Source organism: Gouania willdenowi, chromosome 21 (genome assembly GCF_900634775.1).
Source record: "Gouania willdenowi chromosome 21, fGouWil2.1, whole genome shotgun sequence".
Lineage (NCBI taxonomy): Eukaryota > Metazoa > Chordata > Actinopteri > Blenniiformes > Gobiesocidae > Gouania > Gouania willdenowi.
Genome location: NC_041064.1, coordinates 18,067,721 through 18,088,188, shown reverse-complemented (window position 1 = coordinate 18,088,188; position 20,468 = coordinate 18,067,721). Strand labels below are relative to the sequence as shown.

The 20,468-nt window shown below is 39.2% G+C and overlaps 1 protein-coding gene across 1 annotated transcript; it reads left to right on the top strand.

Moving 5' to 3' along the window:
* Positions 1-3,441: 3,441 nt before the first annotated feature.
* Positions 3,442-19,478, top strand: LOC114455470 (serine/threonine-protein kinase pim-1-like). The gene is made up of 8 exons (XM_028436731.1): positions 3,442-3,540; positions 4,186-4,794; positions 5,486-5,580; positions 5,662-5,712; positions 16,426-16,644; positions 17,205-17,382; positions 17,607-17,729; positions 19,321-19,478. Exons 1-8 carry the CDS (start codon positions 3,477-3,479, stop codon positions 19,425-19,427), a joined length of 1,446 nt encoding a protein of 481 aa, XP_028292532.1. The 5' UTR covers positions 3,442-3,476; the 3' UTR covers positions 19,428-19,478.
* The last annotated feature ends 990 nt before the right edge of the window (positions 19,479-20,468 follow it).

Here is a 20,468-nt window from a genome sequence, read left to right as displayed (position 1 = left end):
ACGCTCTATCGCTGCGCTCAACACGCACTTCCTTTTTACTGCTGCTCTCCATGTGAGCGCGCTTTCAGTAAAGGGCTCATTATGCCTGGCTCCGTTCATGGACCGCGCGCACTCCAATGGAGCCCATTGGCGTTTATACTCGGTTCATTCACTGTTGCAATACGTGCAGCCAAGATGCGTGAGCGCGCACCGTCTCCTCACCCGCAGTGCGGAGTGAGAGAGAAAGAAAGAGGGAGAGAAGTGCACTCTGTGAAATGTGACGAAGCGCTCAGCTGCTCCGTCCAAAATAATGTCACCCATACGCACTCGCACGGATGCACATATACTGGTATACGATGCACTGGCACGCCTTGGGATGTGGGATAAAACTCATATTTGGCTTAACTTTAGACACGTTCATCCCAAATACCTGCTTTAGGTACTACCACTCACTCATTCCCCCTGTCCACAGCCACCACCATTGTAGCTAAGCTTCACTCTTGTCACTATACTGGCTTGAATACACAACATATTAAGCACAATATATTCAACAACTTCACATCTCACCCTCACTGTAAAACATTCTATTCTCCCCACCCTTTCTATTTCCTACCTTGAGTCTCTCCTCCCTGCTCCCTGCTCCCTTTCCCCTCCCCCTCCCTCTCCACTTAGGTGTAACACTGCTCTCCCTTTTCACATCCTCTCTCTAATAAAATATTTCTTACCCTTCCTTAGGGAGGGCTGGTGATGGTCACAATAAAGCTATAAAAAAAATCAATTTATTTTATTGCAATAACAAAACATGCATCGCTGTCTCATAATGATTGCACTTCTTGTAGTGTTGACCTTTGACAGCATGTGCAGACAAGATTAAAAAAATAAAAATAAAAATAAATAAACCAATGGGACGTGTCCCCTGGCGAAAATTTGATTTCGACCGTTTTGGTTCTGTCAAAACTGCAACTGGCTAGTGCTTAGACATCACAGCCGATTTTATTTTGTTATTTTTAGAACATAGTGTCATCACCGAGGTGTCATCACCATTCTTGAGTTACCCAACTACCTGTCAACAGAGCTGCTCTGACTTACCCCCAGCCGCCATGACCACCGGTCAACATCAGTTCTTTCCATTTTAACTCGAATTAATAATTATTATTTAATATGTTTTTTTTCCCTGGGATGGTCCCCTGGGAAAAACCATCGGTGGAACTCATCCTGACCTCTTCAAAGTGATAAACTTGGAGGCACACAAGTCTGAAACCAACTTTGCGTGTTCGTTGAGAACAGCTTCAAGGGTGTGCAGTCAGATTCTCGTGGATCCGACAGAACATAGCAAAGTCTAGGTAGAAGGACGAGAAACAATCCTCCGAAGTACCGTGACTACCAATAAGGAAGTCTTCGAATGGTTCAAGTGGGACGGTGCTGACCGAAGACGGTAGGATTTTTAAGGATAACAGAACAGGCATTGCACAGAGCATGTGCAGAGAGCAAAGTAGAGCTTAATCTATGTTTATTATTTTTGTACATTATGTGGTTTATTATGTGACATTTTGGAGGGAAAAACAAAAGAAAATGGCTGACACACACACACACACATAATAATTTGTTGTGTTAACAACATTGAACTTAGGTTCCCAAAGTGGGGTACTGTACCCTTAGGGGTACGCAAATTGTCAATTGGAAACTCGAATATAAATGGACCAACAGTCAGGAGCCTCCATGCATTGCCAAAAATTACACATTTAGGCTACCCATGGTTGCAGATTATGATTATTTTTTTATTATTATGTATTGTTCCTCAACAGTATAGGTGCAATTCATTGACAAATTTTACTGTAGGGCTACATTGTATGTGACATTACATCAGTGGTTCCCAACTTTTTTGGGTCATGACCCCATTTTAATATCACACATTTTTGGCATCTCCAGAGACTAAAATTAGTTTTTGATAATGTTTGTTGTTGCCAGGATTAATTTAGTCACAAAGTGAGAAGATGCACCAGCTCAGATATTTTCATGCTGCATTTTATTTTAACTAGATTTATATTTGAGAAAGTGAAATAGAATACAATTGTTTAAAATTGTTTTGTGTGTGTGCTGTAATGATTTGAAAAATATTAAAACATTTAAAAAATAGAATTTTAATCAGTGTTTATTAATCTAAATTATTAGACATTTCAGGGGACCCAATTTGAATTCCAGGAGACCCTGCATTGGGTCACGACCCCAAGGTTGAAAAACCCAGCATTACATTATTCTGTTTTTGAAGTGTGCAGGAGTTGGGGTGCATAGCTTCAAGTTAAATGTCTGAAGGGGTACGGGACTGAAAAGTTAGGGAACCACTGCCATAGAACATCACTAATTCTACTGCTTGTGTTTCCAGCTGCTGGGAGCGAGGACAGATGTTTTAGCCAAGGAAGAGATGGACTTCTGGACATGATGTCTGATGAGGAGGATGTCACATGTGATGGGGAAGCTGGGTGCAAAGTTTGGCCTCCATCCTTCAGAAGCCTGGAGCTTTCTGCTCTGTGTTCAACATTACAGAAAAGACTGAAAAATGACCCCAAATATCAAGCAACCCACCACAAAAGGCTGCATTATGAGACACCCTCCAAAAGACCTGTTCCATCTTTTTATAACCCTGAAGCAGCCAAGAGGCACAAGAGTTAAAGTTTTAGTGTGTGACCCAGACAAGGAGAACACTGTGTAAAGTTTTTTTTTTTAATTTTATTTATTTATTTTATTTTAATAAAGCTCTACTTTCAATATGTTCCTCCTGTCTCTCTTATTCTCAATAAACTGCTATTGTGATGTGTAGTTCTCACTAAATATTAATATCAATAATAAAAAATAGTATTAATATTATTATTATTATTATTTGTATTATTATTATAATAAAAATGGGAGGGGCATATGACAATATGTCCCAACGGTGACCAATGAGTGAGGGACTTTCTGTCCAATCACAGGTGATTTTACTTTTGAACTGTCTGTGGTTTCATCCAATGGTTAGTTAGTTTCAGTCAGGGAGGCTAAACATTGAAATGACTGAGGTCAAACCAGCCGTGGTTCGTGTTTGCCTGGTCAAATCAGCCGCACGTTGTTTTCTTGTGCGCGAATATACCAACACTTACGGTAATCACAATGAGACCGCCCTGAAAAGCTGCTGGAAGAGAGAAAGAAAAAAACATTTAAGAATATTTCACCCAACTTTGACGGAAAATAAAAAACTACTTGCATGAATAATATTGAGTACCATTACTGTGTACCTTTTGAATAATCCTCTGTCAAAATTCCTGTACAGATCACAAATTGAAGGACTCTGAGCTCGCACTCGTGTCAGCAGACCTATCAGCCAATCAGAAGACCAGTTACGTCTGTGGAACTATCCTTCAATCTGATTGGCTGCTGAATAGAACCTAACCACTTTCATCTTGTCAAAGTTGAACGTTCAACTGCTTTCATCAGTACAAATTCACTGAAGCCAGACTGGAAACATGATGTCTGAACAAGGACAGATCATCAGGAGAGTACAGGCCTTAATCTCTGAGAAATACAAAGGTGATTACATCAGTTGATATATAAATTAAATTAAGTTAAAACATAGAGAAAAAAAAAAAAACAGTTTCTGTGTAATTTAGATTTTTAAAAGGTCATTTTTAATGACCCTGCAAAAATAAATGTAAATATTTTAAGTGCCATAAAACACAGTGACTGTACAAAATATATATGAATTCATAAACATTAAGTGACAGATACTTAAATGTGTTTTTTGGTCGAATTTTTTGACAAATTTTTATAATTTGATGATATTTTGTGAAATCACTTGAGAAAAATTGCAGGATTATGGAAAAAGTCTTTCAACAACAATTTACAACTGAATTAATTGGTTATTTACACCAGTGGTTCCCAAACAAGGGTACGTGTACCCCTAGAGGTACAGGAGCAAATTTCTTGAGGTACTTGGAAAGATTTGACAATTAAATTTAGAAAAATTGGGAAATGTTCCTATTTTTTGGACAAATTCACCACAAACTAACATTATTATTGCTCAATAAAATCCTGTATAAGCCTGAAATATATTGAAACAACATTGCTTTATTAATTAACCAAAACAATGTGATTTTCATTGACCACTATCATTAAAATTACACAGCATTTGAGTTTGACACATATGCACTAACATATTGGTCTTGTTCTTTTCAGAAGAACCAATCGTGCCCTTGTCGAGCTACCTAGCAGTGGTGGTGGAAGCGGACATGGGCCCCAGAAAAGCCTGGACTAGTGCGGGTCCTCTGATAAACCCTGAGAGCTCTGAGGACCAACATCTGGAGTATCTGCATCTGCAAGACAACAACACTCATTACTTTGTTGTTAAGGTCCCATGCAGTGATGCCCTGGACATGGTGGAGGTGGAGACAGAGGATGAGGACGAGCTACAGACCGGAATGGTCCACAAAAGAAAGGCTAGAGAACACAATGTTCTCATGCCAAATAGTAAGAAAGTGAAGGTTGAGGAGGAGCTTCAGGATCAATCACCAATCAACCTTCAGCAGCAAAAACCAAGGAAAAGCCTGAAAGCTAAAAGAAGAATTTCACCTCCCCAATTACATGGGAACTCTGAAGACATCGACAGCACTGATTCACTGGATGATGTGTTTGCTCTCAGTCCCACAAACTCACATGACAACGTGAAACCAGCTCACTGTCCTGTGTTGGAGTCTGGTCCTCAGGTGGACCTCCTACCTGATTATTCACCACTCCCCCTTCCAAAGGAAACAACGACCAGTAGAGAAACTTTCATCAGAAACCAAGGTAAACACTCCTCGTCTGGAGTCAATGATAATTACTATTCTGTATTTTCTCTGTTTCATTTACATCACAAATCAGGGCTGCAGATAAAAGACTGATCTTTGATGGTTCATCAAGTCATCGACACAATCTGAGAAATATTAGAAGTTACAGATGTTTAGACTTAGATCAACTTAAAGCAGCACAAGTTGTTATTGTGTCTGAAAAAGCTTTTAAATGATCTAAAAAGTTACTAAATGATCTAAAAATCAGGCTGAATGCTTCACTCCAATAAAAAACCATAGGATGTTTACAGGCAGTGTGACATCATCAATCACGTGATTTCAAGATGGAGGAACACAGACTCTAAAACTGTAAAGTAGTCCCATTTTTGAAAGGATTTTAAACTAATATGGTTCAAATTAAAGTGTTTTATTAGACATAGATCTACTAATACGGACATTTAGAATATTTTAGGCCAAACTTGTAAAAACAGTGGAGGATCCTTTAAAAGGACAGAGATATCTATAACTAAATGAGGTAATAATCTCCACATCGATTCATGTTTTTTGTGATTCTGTTCATTTCTCCTTTGGGCCACATTAGATGATCTAAAAGGCCAGATTTGGCCCCTGGACCTCGAGTGTGTTTGTGTGTGTTTATGCCTGAACGTGTGAATTGTTTTTTTTTTTCTAACCAATGTGTGTGTTTACAGAGATCTTTAAAGCCACTTATAAGGAGCTGAAGATGCTTGGTCAAGGTGCTTTTGGGGAGGTTTTCAAGGCTGTTCGTCTGTCTGACTCCAAACTTGTAAGTTTAAATACTCACACTGACTCCAGCTTTTAAAAAGCATCAACGCTGTCATTAAATGCTGATTTTTATGTCTTGCAGGTTGCTATAAAGCACATTCCCAGAGAGGATGTGGTGTACACGTCAGTGTCTGTGAGTATTCTCATCAATGTTGGCAAACATTCACATTTCCAGGTTTAGGGATGGTTGTAGAAATGTGAGCTCTTTGTTTTCTAATGTTCCAGGGTCAAGGTGATTCAGAGATTTTGGAGGTGCTGCTGATGCAGAGGGCGGCCGGTGAGCGTGGCATAGACAGCCTGCCGAACCCCGCCATCATTGGCTTTGAGGACGTTCTTGTGCTTGAGGATGAGGTGTTGATAATCATGGAACATCCTGTGGATGCCATGAGTCTCTATGACTTTATCACATCATCAACCCGACCAATGCTGGAACATGAAGTCAAGGTAAGAACCACTCCCCTCACTGCCCCTAACACATGTGTCCAACTCCAGGCCCAAGGGCCAAATCAGGCCCTTTAAAGCATTCTATTTGGCCCGCAGGATAAGTAAGAATGACAGAGAAAACATTAATTATTGTGTAAATTACTAAAAACGAATTCTGTTGTAGATATCTCTGCCCCTTCAATTTCATAAATTTAAGCTAATTTCACAATAATATCAGTGCTTAGTTTATATCGCATGATGGCATTTTTAATCTCAAATTTTTGAAATAACTACAATTTTTTTTCTCCAAAATGCTGCCAAATATCTACAAATTAGATAAAAAATGGTTAAAAAAAATGGAGGACATTTAGAGAGAAATTTAGATTAAGGACATTGTTGGTGTTTTACATACTTTACATATCATTTATACGTAAGTGGAAACTAGGGCAAAGTCATGTGTAAATTGCACATTTTCCAACCTGTAGTCTGTGGCCCACTGAAGGTCAAACTCGTCCAGATTTGTTCCCAGAACAATAAATGTGCCACCCTGTCCTAACCCTTGTGTTTCTTTCTGTTCCAGAGCATCATTAAACAAGTCCTCAATGCTGCCATCATCATGCACCACAACGGGGTGTTGCACAACGACTTAAGAGCTGACAACATCCTGGTTTCAATCAATGATGAAGGACCATCTGTGAAGATCATTGACTTTGGATGTGCTCAGTTAACTTCAGACACTCTCTATGACTCCTCCATTGGTTTGTCTTCAATTCTTTTCTTGGTTTACACATCTTTAAATCTACTATTTTCCTCTAATAATTCCATCAAGTTCATTTTGGTTTTTTGTAAAATATCATATTCAGGATTTTGTCTCCTGACTTGTTTGGAGATAAAAAAAATAATAATCAACGAAACCTTAACATATATTATTTTTCTCTTTGACTCTCGTTTTGACCGCTTTTTAATTCCTTTTTTATTATTATTTTAGAATTACTACAATTTGTTGAGATTGAGTACGAGGCTCAACAAACCACCGTGAGGCAGATCGGGTACCTTCTCTCTTATCTACTCAACAGAAACAATTATGCTATGAGGGAAAACCTTTCACATGGTAAGTCACACACACACACACACACACACACACACAAACATCAGCTGGTTAATAAATGTCTCTGTAGCATTTTGCATCAGATAATTTAACTTTGAATTGTCTTTCTGATCAGACTTTATTGAGTTGTTTTTGGTCCATATCACCAGCCCTTGTTCTAACCAGTTAAATAATGATTTAATAAGCACTAAATAATGATGATTCATCATGTTTTACCTTTGTTGTGATATTAATAAACCTGTGTCATATGGTAGGAAAATAAATAACAGTCTTATTATACTAGTGCGACCCTTGTGGTCATATTATCAATAGCAACTCCTTTAATTGAATAATAAGTTCATTTATTGGCTGCATGTTTGAATATTTGACAATCATTTTTCTTCACTGTTCTAAATTCCTCCTCTTATTGTTCTCTGCACAAGGAAATGACTTTTTGAGTTGGTGCCTGGAGGTGGAACCCAAACGTCAACGGTGGTTAAAGAACCTGCAGCACCACCCATGGCTCTATGGTTTAACATCTCCATGAGGAACGTGACACTTCCACACCACAGTCTGTGTGCACCATATGGACAAATGTACATTTAGAACTTATGATGCACAGAAAACTTTCAGCCAAAAATGGCCCAAAAATGGATTTCTGGTTTAGAGCCAAAACACTTTTATTTTCATTTGGGTGCATCCCGAAATTTAAACTGTAAATATGTATATTTAAAATGTCAATAAAATACTGGTATCAACCAAATCACTGTTCTCTGTGTCTGGTGAATAAACACAAGAAATCAGCGTAAGAATACAGTAAAAACACTTCTACGCATCTGTCTACTGTATGTAACTCCACCTCCCAAAATGCTATGAGAAAACTTTTTTGACAATGTAAAAGTGTTTACAGTGGAAATCAAAACAAACTTTCCAATAGATGAGGAATACGCTATAGATTAAACTGATATTGTCTTAATTATTCAAATTATAAACAGTAAATTATCACCATCATGTAATCTGACATTAGATTGGACCTTTGTGCTAAACTCTCGTGATTTTTCACGTAAGGAAAGTAGGATTTCCTCCTCGGAACAAGAAAAATAAAAAGAACAAAAGATAGAATCTTGGCAGTTTAGACTGTGCCCTGGGGCCTCATTTATAAAAGTCTGCTTATGTAAGTACACTTCAGCTGGCACCTCGTCCTCCAGCAGTGCCTGATAAGCCACTGTGCTTCTATACGCATTGTGTGTGCGTTCCTTTTTACAAAAGCTACAGGTGTTGCAGCCAATTGATTAGCAGTTTAGTGCAATGGTCGTGATTTGAATTAAAATTATTATTAATAATATAAAACTGTATTTGTAGGCGCGTACGTCACTCACTCCCTGGGGCGTCAGTATAATTTTTTCCTCCTCCATTTTTGCAAATATGTCCTTCATATATATGTATTGTGAGGAGTTTGCATGTTTCTCCATCATACTTGCCAACCCTCTCGATTTTCCCGGGAGACTCCCGAATTTCAGTGTACCTCCCGAAAATCTCCCGGGGCCACCATTCTCCCAATTTTCTCCCGATTTCCGCCCTGACATTGTCCGGGCGGACCATCCTTCACTGAGCGTTGTTTACGGCCGGACAATAATAACGATTACATCGCATAAGAAGAGGAAGAAGAGACATGGCGGCATGTAAGAAGAAGAAATATGCCTGCAAATTTCAAAATGACTGGAAAAGACAATTTAACTTTATTCAGGACAGCTCAAAAGGGAAGGGTGTTGCGGCCTGCAATGTGTGTAGGTCAGACTTCTCGATTGAACACGGTGGCAGAATGGACATCACGAGTCATCAACGGTCAGAGAAGCACAAGGCTGCTGCAACACAGCACCGTTTACAGCCCAGTATTTCGAGCCATCTGGCCAAATGGAGACCTGAGGGAGTTACTTTCGCTGACCGTCAGGACAACCAGGACAATTCAACCCTTAACGCACTCCTTTCCTGCAAATTAAATTTTGAAGGTCCTGCCCATACCTTCACTCCTTCAAGAGCTGTGTTAAAGGCTGCGAAGCATTGCACCTTCAAATCCAACCATGTGTAGGGAAGTGTTTGTTATGGTTATAGTCGTTGTTGTATAGGCTATGTTTAAGTTTCCTTTTGTTGATTATTTTTATTTTTATTTATTTTGATGGATAATATATGCAATGTATGCCTTTTTTGTTTAATTTTATGTTATTTATTTTTTTATTCTACTACCACCATTTACCATTTGCACGGGTACTGTGGAATTTTTTTCAAACAAGAGGACAATAAAGTACACTTTACACCTGCGGTGTTTGATACAAAGCCCTGAGGAAGACTCCTACGAGTTGAAACGCGTTGGCGTTATAAAAAGGCTTAACTTTCAAGCAGAGTGCCTTGGACCTTTTAACTAATTTTCAACTCAATGCTATGCCCTAAAAGAACCTTGAACAGCACCTGTTCTAATACATACTATATGTGATCCAGGTGAGCATTCCCAGCTTCATATTTTTTACACCTTACACCTGTGTGGCCAGGGAGCCTGCTTTTGTCATCTGTCAGGTCAATCAACTGTTACCCGTTTTGTTCTAAAGCCAAAGGAGTGAGCACTTTAAATTCCACACATGTATTTAAGTCTGCATTTGGTGTCAGAATGTAGTCAACCACAGCCTTTCCTCTGACAGATACATAAGTAAAAATGTCATTTCCTGTGATTACCATTTCATTCACAATGCAACATTTTTAGTTGTTCGGATCTTTGGTTTCAGCCCTATGAAAAGGCGAGTAAGGCATCACACAGACATCACAACTCGTGTCTGTCTTTGTTGGTTCTCATTCGAACTTTAATGACCACAGTTCATGGCAATTGTAGACCACAGGTTATAAACCAATGGACGGTGCCTGGCTGGGGGTGCATGGGTTTGCCTGCCTATCTGTCCGTGGCTGCCTCTCAACCTGGGATCTTGGGGGCGTCTGGGCGGTTGCTCGGCCGTGGGGGCGGTGGCCTGGGGCTCCCTGGCCCCCAATCTTTCTGCTGGCCTGGCTGCATCTGCGGGCCCGGGGCAGTTCCTGGGTTTGCGGTAGCGGTTTTTTGCACATATACTGGTATACGATGCACTGGCACGCCTTGGGATGTGGGATTAAACTCATATTTGGCTTAACTTTAGACACGTTAATCCCAAATACCTGCTTTAGGTACTACCACTCACTCATTTCCCCTGTCCACAGCCACCACCATTGTAGCTAAGCTTCACTCTTGTCACTATACTGGCTTGATTACACAACATAATAAGCACAATATATTCAACAACTTCACATCTCACCCTCACTGTAAAACAATCTATTCTCCCCACCCTTTCTATTTCCTACCTTGAGTCTCTCCTCCTTGCTCCCTGCTCCCATTCCCCTCCCCCTCCCTCTCCACTTAGGTGTAACACTGCTCTCCCTTTTCACATCCTCCCTCTAATAAAATATTTCTTACCCTTCCTTAGGGAGGGCTGGTGATGGTCACAGTAAAGCTATAAAAAAAATCAATTTATTTTATTGCAATAACAAAACATGCATTGCTGTCTCATAATGATTGCACTTCTTGTAGTGTTGACCTTTGACAGCATGTGCAGACAAGATTAAAAAAAATAAAAATAAAAATAAATAAACCAATGGGACGTGTCCCCTGGCGAAAATTTGATTTCGACCATTTTGGTTCTGTCAAAACTTCAACTGGCTAGTGCTTAGACATCACAGCCGATTTTATTTTGTTATTTTTAGAACATAGTGTCATCACCGAGGTGTCATCACCATTCTTGAGTTACCCAACTACCTGTCAACAGAGCTGCTCTGACTTACCCCCAGCCGCCATGACCACCGGTCAACATCAGTTCTTTCCATTTTAACTCGAATTAATAATTATTAATTAATATGTTTTTTTTCCCTGGGATGGTCCCGTGGGAAAAACCATCAGTGGAACTCATCCTGACCTCTTCAAAGTGATAAACTTGGAGGCACACAAGTCTGAAACCCACACGTTGAGAACAGCTTCAAGGGTGTACAGGGAGATTCTCGTGGATCCGACAGAACCTAGCAAAGTCTAGGTAGAAGGATGAGAAACAATCCTCCGAAGTACCGCGGCTACCAATAAGGAAGTCTTCGAATGGTTCAAGTGGGACGGTGCTGACCGAAAACGGTTAGATTTTTACGGATAACAGAACAGGCATTGCACAGAGCATGTGCAGAGAGCAAAGTAGAGCTTAATCTATGTTTATTGTTTTTGTACATTATGTGGTTTATTATGTGACATTTTGGAGGGAAAAACAAAAGAAAATGGCTGACACACACACACACACACACACACATAATAATTTGTTGTGTTAACAACATTGAACCTAGGTTCCCAAAGTGAGGTACAGTACCCTTAGGGGTACGCAAATTGTCAATTGGAAACTCGAATGTAAATGGACCAACAGTCAGGAGCCTCCATGCATTGCCAAAAATTACACAGTAAGGCTACCCATGGTTGCAGATTGTTATTATTTTTTATTATTATGTATTATTCCTCAACAGTATAGGTGCAATTCATTGAAAAATTTTACTGTAGGGCTACATTGTATGTGACATTACATCAGTGGTTCCCAACTTTTTTGGGTCATGACCCCATTTTAATATCACACATTTTTGGCATCTCCAGAGACTAAAATTAGTTTTTGATAATGTTTGTTGTTGCCAGGATTAATTTAGTCACAAAGTGAGAAGATGCACCAGCTCAGATATTTTCATGCTGCATTTTATTTTAACTAGATTTATATTTGAGAAAGTGAAATAGAAGACAATTGTTTAAAATAGAGTTAAAGTTTTAGTGTGTGACCAGGACAAGAAGAACACTGTGTAAAGTTTTTTATTTTTTTTTATTTTATTTATTTATTTTATTTTAATAAAGCTCTACTTTCAATATGTTCCTCCTGTCTCTCTTATTCTCAATAAACTGCTATTGTGATGTGTAGTTCTCACTAAAAAATATTATCAATAATAATAAATAGTATTAATATTATAATTATTATTATTTGTATTATTATTATAATAAAAATGGGAGGGGCATATGACAATATGTCCCAACGGTGACCAATGAGTGAGGGACTTTCTGTCCAATCACAGGTGATTTTACTTTTGAACTGTCTGTGGTTTCATCCAATGGTTAGTTAGTTTCAGTCAGGGAGGCTAAACATTGAAATGACTGAGGTCAAACCAGCCGTGGTCGTGTTTGCCTGGTCAAATCAGCCGCACGTTGTTTTCTTGTGCGCGAATATACCAACACTTACGGTAATCACAATGAGACCGCCCTGAAGAGCTGCTGGAAGAGAGAAAGAAAAAATACATTTAAGAATATTTCACCCAACTTTGACGTAAAATTAAAAAAAAAACTACTTGCATGAATAATATTGAGTACCATTACTGTGTACCTTTTGAATAATCCTCTGTCAAAATTCCTGTACAGATCACAAATTGAAGGACTCTGAGCTCGCACTCGTGTCAGCAGACCTATCAGCCAATCAGAAGACCAGTTACGTCTGTGGAACTATCCTTCAATCTGATTGGCTGCTGAATAGAACCTCGCCGCCTTTTTTCATGTCATATTTTAATGTTTAACTGCTTGTACATCAGTACAAATTCACTGAAGCCAGACTGGAAACATGATGTCTGAACAAGGACAGATCATCAGGAGAGTACAGGCCTTAATCTCTGAGAAATACAAAGGTGATTACATCAGTTGATATATAAATTAAATTAAGTTAAAACATAGAGAAAAAAAAAAACAGTTTCTGTGTAATTTAGATTTTTAAAAGGTCATTTTTAATGACCCTGCAAAAATAAATGTAAATATTTTAAGTGCCATAAAACACAGTGACTGTACAAAATATATAGGAATTCATAAACATTAAGTGACAGATACTTAAATTTGTTTTTTGGTCGATTTTTTTTGACAAGTTTTCACAGTTTGATGATATTTTGTCGAATCACTTGAGAAAAATTGCAGGAATATGGAAAAAAAATTTCAACAACATTTTAAAACTGAATTAATTGGTTATTTACACCAGTGGTTCCCAAACAAGGGTACGTGTACCCCTAGAGGTACAGGAGAAAATTACTTGGGGTACTTGGAAAGATTTGACAATTACATTTAGAAAAATTGGAAAATGTTCCTATTTTTTGGACAAATTCACCACAAACTAACAGTACTATTGCTCAATAAAATCCTGTATAAGCCTGAAATATATTGAAACAACATTGCTTTATTAATTAACCAAAACAATGTGATTTTCATTGACCACTATCATTAAAATTACACAGCATTTGAGTTTGACACATATGCACTAACATATTGGTCTTGTTCTTTTCAGAAGAACCAATCATGCCCTTGTCAAGCTACCTAGCAGTGGTGGTGGAAGCGGACATGGGCCCCAGAAAGGCCTGGACTAGTGCGGGTCCTCTGATAAACCCTGAGAGCTCTGAGGACCAACATCTGGAGTATCTGCATCTGCAAGACAACAACACTCATTACTTTGTTGTTAAGGTCCCATGCAGTGATGCCCTGGACATGGTGGAGGTGGAGACAGAGGATGAGGACGAGCTACAGACCGGAATGGTCCACAAAAGACAGGCTCGAGAACACAATGTTCTCATGACAAATAGTGAAAAAGTGAAGGTTGAGGAGGAGCTTCAGGATCAATCACCAATCAACCTTCAGCAGCAAAAACCAAGGAAAAGCCTGAAAGCTAAAAGAAGAATTTCACCTCCCCAATTACATGGGAACTCTGAAGACATCGACAGCACTGATTCACTGGATGATGTGTTTGCTCTCAGTCCCACAAACTCACATGACAACGTGAAACCAGCTCACTGTCCTGTGTTGGAGTCTGGTCCTCAGGTGGACCTCCTACCTGATTATTCACCACTCCCCCTTCCAAAGGAAACAACGACCAGTAGAGAAACTTTCATCAGAAACCAAGGTAAACACTCCTCGTCTGGAGTCAATGATAATTACTATTCTGTATTTTCTCTGTTTAATATACATCACAAATCAGGGCTGCAGATAAAAGACTGATCTTTGATGGTTCATCAAGTCATCGACACAATCTGAGAAATATTAGAAGTTACAGATGTTTAGACTTAGATCAACTTAAAGCGGCACAAGTTGTTATTGTGTCTGAAAAAGCTTTTAAATGATCTAAAAAGTTACTAAATGATCTAAAAATCAGGCTGAATGCTTCACTCCAATAAAAAACCATAGGATGTTTACAGGCAGTGTGACATCATCAATCACGTGATTTCAAAATGGAGGAACACAGACTCTAAAACTGTAAAGTAGTCTCATTTTTGAAAGGATTTTAAAGTAATGTGGTTCATAATCATGTGTTTTATTAGACATAGATCTACTAATACGGACATTTAGAATATTTTAGGCCAAATTTGTAAAAACAGTGGAGGATCTTTAAAGGGGACATATCATGCTAAATCCACTTTTTTAGCCCTTAAATGCAATTTGTTGTATATTTAGAGTGCTTAGAAGTACAGAAAAAATCAAATTAGTCTCTTCAGGTGCTCCGTGGATATCTTTATATTCTGTTTTGCTCATATTTTTTAATCTGTTTCAATTTTTCTATTCTCTATTACGTTTTTTGAACTATTACATCACAGTATTTGCAGCGGAACTGCCAAATTAGTGCATCAACTCCAGGTCCAACAATTCGAGCAATCCGCCATTTTTATTTCTCGCTTTTATTTTGTAGTCCAAGCTCAAGGATGCCAAAGTTACGAGAAAATAAGTCAAAATGTTCAGTTGTTGGATGTAGTAACCCACACGCTTCATTACACCGTCTCTCAGCATCAAAACCTTTTCGAAGTGCCTGGTTGAGTTTTATTTTTCACGGAAATGTACCCACATCTGTGGGTAAGGTCATTTTTGTGTGCGCGAAGCACTTCAAGGATGACTGCTTCTGCAACCTCCGCCAGTATAAAGAAGGATTTGCCGAAAGACTTTGTCTGATTGAGGGTTCAATTCCTTCTATCTTTGGAGACGACGAACAGAGCACTTCGGTAAGCTGTAAATAACGCTAAAAAGTGTGATGATAAGACGTCCCTGTCATTGTTTTGTTAGCATTAGCAGTTGCACCGTCTTCAGACTTCATATGTTAGCGCTGTGTGCTAGTTTCAGATCCTTGATGATATGGCCTACGTGATTTAATTTAGGTCTAAAGTTTTCATTAGTCATTTCATTTTGCCGTTTTTGTCTTTGAAAAGACTGTATTAAAATGCATTTCGTGACGTTAGCTTGGCGCTAGCGTTAGCTCGGTGCTTGCGTTAGCTCACTTGTTAGGGCTCTGCAGGTTCATGATCTTCATTTTCATCTCGCTCCGCTGGGTCTGACTCTGGCTCGAACATGTAAGGCTGGATGGACAAGTCTAACATTGTTGACATTGTGTAAATAACCTCTGAATAAAAAGTTTATGCGCCGCTACATAGCCGTATCTCTTCTATCAAACTACAAAAATGGCCGAGCAGGGTGGAGTTGAACCGAGTGTCACCTGAAGAGGGGGCGGGGTATGGAGTGTCTCTTTTGCATTTAAAGAGACCGCACCAAAACGAGTTGCTCTCAGAAGCACATCAGAAAAGGGGTAGAAAAGGGGTGGAGCTATAATAATGAGGAATTCAGACCCAAGCATTGCAGTTCCACTTTATATAGACCACAACTGTATGATTTATATGTAAAAAGGAAGGATTTAAAACCATGATATGTCCCCTTTAAAAGGACAGAGATACCTATAACTAAATGAGGTAATAATCTCCACATCGATTCATGTTTTTTGTGATTCTGTTCATTTCTCCTTTGGGCCACATTAGATGATCTACAAGGCCAGATTTGGCCCCTGGACCTCGAGTGTTTTTGTGTGTGTTTATGCCTGAACGTGTGAATTGTTTTTTTTTTCTAACCAATGTGTGTGTTTGTGTGTTTACAGAGATCTTTGAAACCACTTATATGGAGCGGGAGATCCTTGGTCGCGTTACATTTGGGGACATTTTCGAGGCTGTTCGTCTGTCTGACTTCAAACTTGTAAGTTTAGACACTCACACTGACTCCAGCTTTTAAAAATCATCAACGATGTCATTAAATGCTGATTTTTATGTCTTGCAGGTTGCTATAAAGCACATTCCCAGAGGGCTTGCGGCGAACACGTCAGTGTATGTGAGTATTCTCATCAATGTTGGCAAACATTCACATTTCCAGGTTTGGGGATGGTTGTAGAAATGTGAGCTCTTTGTTTTCTAACGTTCCAGGGTCAAGGTGATTCGGAGATTTTGGAGGTGCTGCTGATGCAGAGGGCGGCCGGTAAGCGTGGCATAGACAGCCTGCCGAACCCCGCCATCATTGGCTTTGAGGACGTTCTTGTGCTTGAGGATGAGGTGTTGATAATCATGGAAAATCCTGTGGATGCCATGAGTCTCTATGACTTTATCACATCATCAACCCGACCAATGCTGGAACATGAAGTCAAGGTAAGAACCACTCCCCTCACTGCCCCTAACACGTGTCCAACTCCAGGCCCGAGGGCCAAATCAGGCCCTTTAAAGCATTCTATTTGGCCCGCAGGATAAGTAAGAATGACAGAGAAAACATTAATTATTGTGTAAATTACTAAAAACGAATTCTGTTGTAGATATCTCTGCCCCTTCAATCTCATAAATTTAAGCTAATTTCACAATAATATCAGGGCTTAGTTTATATCGCATGATGGCATTTTTAATCTCAAATTTTTTGAAATAACTACAATTTTTTTTTCTCCAAAATGCTGCAAAATATCTACAAATTAGATAAAAAAATGGTTTTAAAAAATGGAGGACATTTAGAGAGAAATTTAGATTAAGGATATTGTTGGTGTTTTACATACTTTACATATAATTTATACGTAAGTGGAAACTAGGGCAAAGTCATGTGTAAATTGCACATTTTCCAACCTGTAATCTGTGGCCCACTGAAGGTCAAACTCGTCCAGATTTGTTCCCAGAACAATAAATGTGCCACCCTGTCCTAACCCTTGTGTTTCTTTCTGTTCCAGAGCATCATTAAACAAGTCCTCAATGCTGCCATCATCATGCACCACAACGGGGTGTTGCACAACGACATAAGAACTGAAAACATCCTGGTTTCAATCAATGATGAAGGACCATCTGTGAAGATCATTGACTTTGGCTGTGCTGAGTTAATTTCAGACACTCTCGATGACTCCTCCATTGGTTTGTCTTCAATTCTTTTCTTGGTTTACACATCTTTAAATCTATTATTTTCCTCTAATAATTCCATCAAGTTCATTTTGTTTTGTTTTTTTAAAATATCATATTCAGGATTTTGTCTCCTGACTTGTTTGGAGATAAAAATAATCAACGAAACCCTAACATATATTATTTATCTCTTTGACTCTCGTTTTGACCGCTTTCTATTTCCTTTTTTATTATTTTAGAACCACTAGAACTTGCTGAGATTGAGTACGAGGCACAACAAACCACCGTGAGGCAGATCGGGTACCTTCTCTCTTATCTAGTCAGGAAAAACACTCATGCTATGAGGGAAGAGCTTTCACATGGTAAGTCACACGCACACACACACACGCATACACACGAACGCACACACTTTAATCACAGTAATTCAAACTAGTTCTGGGAAATATATCGCGATTAAAGATGTATCCAGTTTTCTATTTTGGTGAAATAGAAAATGACGATATTTCCTATAACAATATATTTGTATTTTACATCCTATTTTGTGTTAAATAGTGGTTTTAGGAGTTTTAGGAGTGGTTTCGTTCTCTACTTCTCAGAACATATAAAGCAGTGGCGGATGCTTTAAGACTACAAGGGAACCTCAGCTTCCCCTAAAATCAGTGGTCAAATATGTAGTGTTGTGTGTACATTTCATTGACTAAATATATGACAGAACACATGTATGTTTAGTTCAGAATCAGCTTCTTATAACAGGAAACTGACTTTGACAGCGTGACGTTCTTCATTCATTACCGCAGCGTCACAGTGTTAATAAACAGTGGTGAAGTTCAGCTTCAATTGACTTCAATGGGAGAGGATTTAGTGGTTGATCCACTGCAGTCAAACTAGACGCTCATTGGATAAATGCTCGGTTATGACGCACTTAGTCCCGCCCATCGGACGCCGGGCTTCACAGGAGGTCTATGGAGCAGTGGGCTGGATCTGTCTGTTCCGGACGCTGGAATAATGGATGATGATTGGATGATCTGTCTCAGGCTAATTCAATTTTGATTGACAGCGAAATGAGCCAATCAGAGAGTATGACGTTGTAAGCACACAGGCGGGTTTTTCAAATATTTCAGTCCGTTGCTCTGTGTTGACACGGAGACTTTGCTGATCCTCTCATAGCGAATCAACTTCTGACAAACCTAGTGTCTGTTTTTGGTGTTTGTGGAGACTGTTACTGCTTGTGTTGTGAGACTTTTGACCAAACACTCACACTCCAGCGCGCAGCAGCTACGCGCGTGCGTGCGTGTGCGCGCGCGTGCGTGTGTGATAATCTACAAATAGTTGTTGACAACAAAATGTGAATTCTACTAGAATTCACATTTAAATAAACAGATACATTTTCTGAAGTAGGCAGAAAATGAGCTTCCCCTGCATGAAAGACCAGCAGCCGCCACTGATATAAAGCTCAGTTAGATGATCACTCAGTGTGTTCTAACCCAGACCTTCATCTACAGAACTCACTCAAACGTGCTGTCCCTTAGAGGAGAAACAGACTGAAGTGGAACATATCGATCAGCTGGTTGTTATTAAATGTCTCTGTAGCATTTTGCATCAGATAATTTAACCCTGAATTGTCTTTCTGATCAGACTTTATTGAGTTGAGATACAAGTTTTTGGTCCATATCACAAACCCTAGTTCAAACCAGTTTAAATAATGGTTTATTCAGCACTAAATAATGACAATTCAACACGTTTTACCCTTGTTGTTGCGCCAATAAATGAAAATACAATATGATATTATTAAACCTGCGGCATATGATAGGAAAATAAATAACAGTCTTATTATACTAGTGCGACCCCTGTGGTCATATTATCAATAGCAACTCCTTTTATTGAATAATGAGTTTGTTTATATGTTCATTTTTCTTCACTGTTCTAAATTCCTCCTCTTATTGTTCTCTGCAGAAGGAAATGACTTTTTGAGTGTTTGCCTGGAGGAAGAGCCCACCTATCGACGGTTGTTAAAGAACCTGCAGCACCACCCATGGTTCCATGGTTTAACATCTCCATGAGGAACGCGACACTTCCACACCACAGTCTGTGTGCACCATGTGGACAAATGTACATTTAGAACTCGTGATGCACAGAAAACTTTCAGCCAAAAATGGCCCAAAAATGGATTTCTGGTTTAGAGCCAAAACCCTTTTATTTTCATTTGGGTGCATCCCTAATTGTAAAGTGCAAATATATATATATATACATATTTAAAATGTCAATAAAATACTGGCATCAAACAAATCACTGTTCTCTGTGTCTGGTAAATAAACACAATAAATCAGCATAAGAATGCAGTAAAAACACTTCTATGCCATAATGCTATGGGAAAACTTTTTTGACAATGTCAATAAAATGAGTGTTTACAGTGGAAATCAAAACAAACTTTCCAATAGATGAGGCCTACACTATAGATTAAACTGATTTTGTCTTAATTATTAAAATTATAAACAGTAAATTATCACCATCAGGTAATCTGACATGACCACCGTTCAACGCCAGTTCTTTCCATTTTAACTCAAATGAATAATTATTAATTATTATGGGTTTTTTTTTCCCTGGGATGGTCCCCTGGGAAAAACCATTGGTGGAACTCATCCTGACCTCTTCAAAGTGATTGGAGGCAAACAAGTCTGAAACTTACTTCGAGTGTTTGTTGAGAACAGCTTCAAGGGTGTGCAGGGAGATTCTTGTGGATCCGACAGAACCTAGCAAGGTCCAGGTGGAAGGATGAGAAACACTCCTCCGAAGTACCGCGACTACCAATAAGGAAGTCTTCGAATGGTTCAAGTGGGACGATGGCGCGGCGTGTGACCCTCAATGTGGCGGCCTCAAGTGTGGTGGTTGCGCTCCCGGAGGCGAGGAAATTGCCCTAGGAGAGGAGCGAGAGGTGGAGGAGATTAAAGAATGCACCTCAAGGAACCTCAGGGAACCACCAGAGAAGTTGAAAACCTTTCGAAGGCAGGACGCTTCCCCCTGTCAAGCCAAAGTGGAGGCCTGGAGTCACAGTTGAGGCTACATGGTCACTGATGGGCACGTGGCGTTCGCATAGGCTCCGC

Coding starts and splice junctions, on each gene's coding strand:
- LOC114455470 (XM_028436731.1), top strand. CDS start 3,477: ATGATGTCTGAACAAGGACAGATCATCAGGAGAGTACAGGCCTTAATC. Junction 4,795..5,485: donor AACTTTCATCAGAAACCAAG/GTAAACACTCCT, acceptor GTGTGTTTACAG/AGATCTTTAAAGCCACTTAT. Junction 17,730..19,320: donor GAGGGAAGAGCTTTCACATG/GTAAGTCACACG, acceptor TGTTCTCTGCAG/AAGGAAATGACTTTTTGAGT.